Consider the following 2,801-nt stretch of genomic DNA (forward strand, 5'->3'; position numbering starts at 1 on the left):
TGGAAGCACTGGGACCTTCCAAAGCGCACAGCCTCGTTTTCATGTAAATATTTTAGCTCCTTCGGATCTGGGCACTGAGACTGGGCGTACAGCAGGTTCCCTAGAGGTTTTGTGAAAGTGAGCATCGCTTTAAACCCAAGCAGAGTGAGTAAAACTAACTCCCAAAGCACCTGAGTCGCAGCCTGGGGCTCAGGTGGCTGCTGATTCCCCACCCTGTAGTCTCGGGACATTAGCTTCTGGCTTACAGCTCCGAGCAGGCTCTTCTACTGGGAGTGAAGCGAGTCCTTCTTTTAATAAGACACTTGGCACACCCTGTAGAGCAGGTCTTATTGCCTTTCATTCAGAAGTTCCCAAATTTCAAAACGGAAGCTGTGGCTCTTTGGATCCCCAGAGCTTTCCAAGGTCCTGGCCTGGACGCACCAGGCATGGCCTGCGCCCTGGCCTGTGGTTTACCCACCTCTGCCTGGCTCCTCCTTTTAGCCATCCCCATACCTTCAAGCCCACGCTGCAAGGCCATCCAGGGCTGTTCCCTAGGTCCTCACTGCGTGGAGCGCCATTTCCACGGTTCTTCTCTCCCCTTTCCAAGGCGGCCCTGCCTGGCTCCCTGGGCCCCAGCGATGGAGGCATTTGCAGGAGGAAATATTTGCCGCCTGCTCTAGAATTTCTGCATGCCCAGGTAGACGGAACTAAGGTGATTTTTAAAGTAAATATTACTGTCCCTTTAGCCCAGGAACGCATTTCATTTCCATCAGGAATCTTCCTTCAGGCTTGAACTCAGCTCAGAGGGCAGCACATGGGGAGAGGGTCGGAATGGTCAATGACTGAGAAGGGAGCCCAGGCCGTTTTACTGTTTGCTCGCAGAGGCATTGATGGTGACTCCTCATAGGACCACGGAACCGCACCGGGAACCAAGGAACCGCCGGGAACCAGGGAACCACTCGGTGTGGCAGCCTCACTGAGGCGCAGCAGCTGCGTTCTCTCCTGTCTGCTCCAGGGAGGATGGTGGACTTCCCCGGGTACAGCCTGCCAGGCGTGGCTGCCTCCTTCTTCTTCATGCTGCTCACCATGAAGCAGTCAGGTAGGCCCCCTCCCCCTCCATGAAGCAGTCAGGTGGTCCTCCTCCCCCACCATGAAGCAGTCAGGTAGGCCCCCTTCCCCTCCATGGAGCAGTCAGGTAGCCCCCTCCCCCTCCATGGAGCAGTCAGGTGGTCCTCCTCCCCCTCCATGGAGCAGTCAGGTGGTCCTCCTCCCCCTCCATGGAGCAGTCAGGTGGTCCTCCTCCCCCTCCATGGAGCAGTCAGGTGGTCCTCCTCCCCCTCCATGGAGCAGTCAGGTGGTCCTCCTCCCCCTCCATGGAGCAGTCAGGTGGTCCTCCTCCCCCTCCATGGAGCAGTCAGGTGGTCCTCCTCCCCCTCCATGGAGCAGTCAGGTGGTCCTCCTCCCCCTCCATGAAGCAGTCAGGTGGTCCTCCTCCCCCACCATGAAGCAGTCAGGTAGGCCCCCTTCCCCTCCATGGAGCAGTCAGGTAGCCCCCTCCCCCTCCATGGAGCAGTCAGGTAGGCCTCCCTCACCCTCCTGTGCACCCGGGTACAGAGTCCACAGCCCAAGGTCTAGGACACTAGCTAGTGTGGGGTCCTGGGACCAAAAGGGCCTCCACCTCCCACCACGCTGCCCTGGACAGCTGCTTGAGTACCTCCTGCCTCAGTTTCCTCAGTTTTATAGGCCACACAGCACTGAGAAAGGAGGCCTTGCGAGCAGTAAGTCATCCCCTAGAACGTTTGGCCAGAGCACTCCTCCTCTTCCTGCTCCTCTGGGATGCATTTGGGGCTAGAAAAACGCTTTGTAGCAAAAATTAAGTAGCGTGAAAACACCTGGAAATAAAGAACTAGGAGCGACTTCCAGTAAACGGGCTTGGAAAGCTCAGTAGCTGAATTTTGTTGTCAAATTATTGTCCTTTGGAAAAGGATTATGAAAATGCAGTGTCAGTGGGTGATGTCTGAGCCCCAGGAAACGCAGCGGGCAAAGTGGGAAAAGCACCAGCCAGAGCGTCAGAAGGCAGAGCTGCCCTGGGCTGCCGGGGACTATGTGGGATGAGCTGGCCTGCGCTCTGGACATGGCAGGTCCCTCACAGGGAAGCAGCCTCCAGGTGGGATGGCCACCTCTGGCTTCAGTGGATTCCAACAACAAGAAGGCAGGTGACCCTCTTGGGTCCTGCAGCACCCCGTGAGGAGCCTCTACATGACACTGAGCCACTAAGCAAGGCCAGGCTCCTGCTAAGGGGGTGGGATCTGCACAAAGTCCCTACAGCACAGAGGCTGAGAAAGACAGCACATGTGGCATAGGACATTATTAAGCACTAGAGGCCTGGTGCACGAAATTTGTGCATGGGTAGGCTCCCTGGGCCTGACCTGCGATCAGGACTGATCAGGTTCCCTGAATCCCTGCCTCCTCCTTCCTTCACAGCCCAAGCGCCGCCACCGTGTGGCTCCCTGCCTCCTGCTGCCTCCTTCCCTCCCCCTCAGTGCCCTGTGGCTGCCACTTGCCCTCTGCCATGGTCTGCACCACCCCCTGGTGGTCAGCACATATCATAGTGAGTGATCAAACTCCTAGTCTCCTGGTCAAACTCCCTAGGGGACAATTTGCATATTAGCCTTTTATTATATAGTAGAGGCCCGGTGCATGAAATTCGTGCACTGGGGGGTGGGGTTCCCTCAGCCCAGCCTGCCCCTCTCACAGTCCGGGAGCCCTCAGTGGATGTCCTACTGATGGCCACAGTCTGGCAGCAGAGGCTCGGAGCAGGC

At 57.4% G+C, this 2,801-nt stretch overlaps 1 protein-coding gene across 1 annotated transcript in view; it reads left to right on the plus strand.

Moving 5' to 3' along the window:
- The first annotated feature begins 999 nt into the window (after positions 1-999).
- The window catches only part of BTNL2 (butyrophilin-like 2), a 15,346-nt gene continuing 13,544 nt past the window's right edge, over positions 1,000-2,801 (plus strand). Inside the window, exon 1 of the mRNA XM_005860124.2 lies at positions 1,000-1,078. Coding sequence (XP_005860186.2) covers positions 1,000-1,078 — 79 coding nt within the window. The remainder of the gene's footprint in view (positions 1,079-2,801) is intronic.

Source organism: Myotis brandtii, unplaced genomic scaffold (assembly GCF_000412655.1).
Source record: "Myotis brandtii unplaced genomic scaffold, ASM41265v1 scaffold1310, whole genome shotgun sequence".
Lineage (NCBI taxonomy): Eukaryota > Metazoa > Chordata > Mammalia > Chiroptera > Vespertilionidae > Myotis > Myotis brandtii.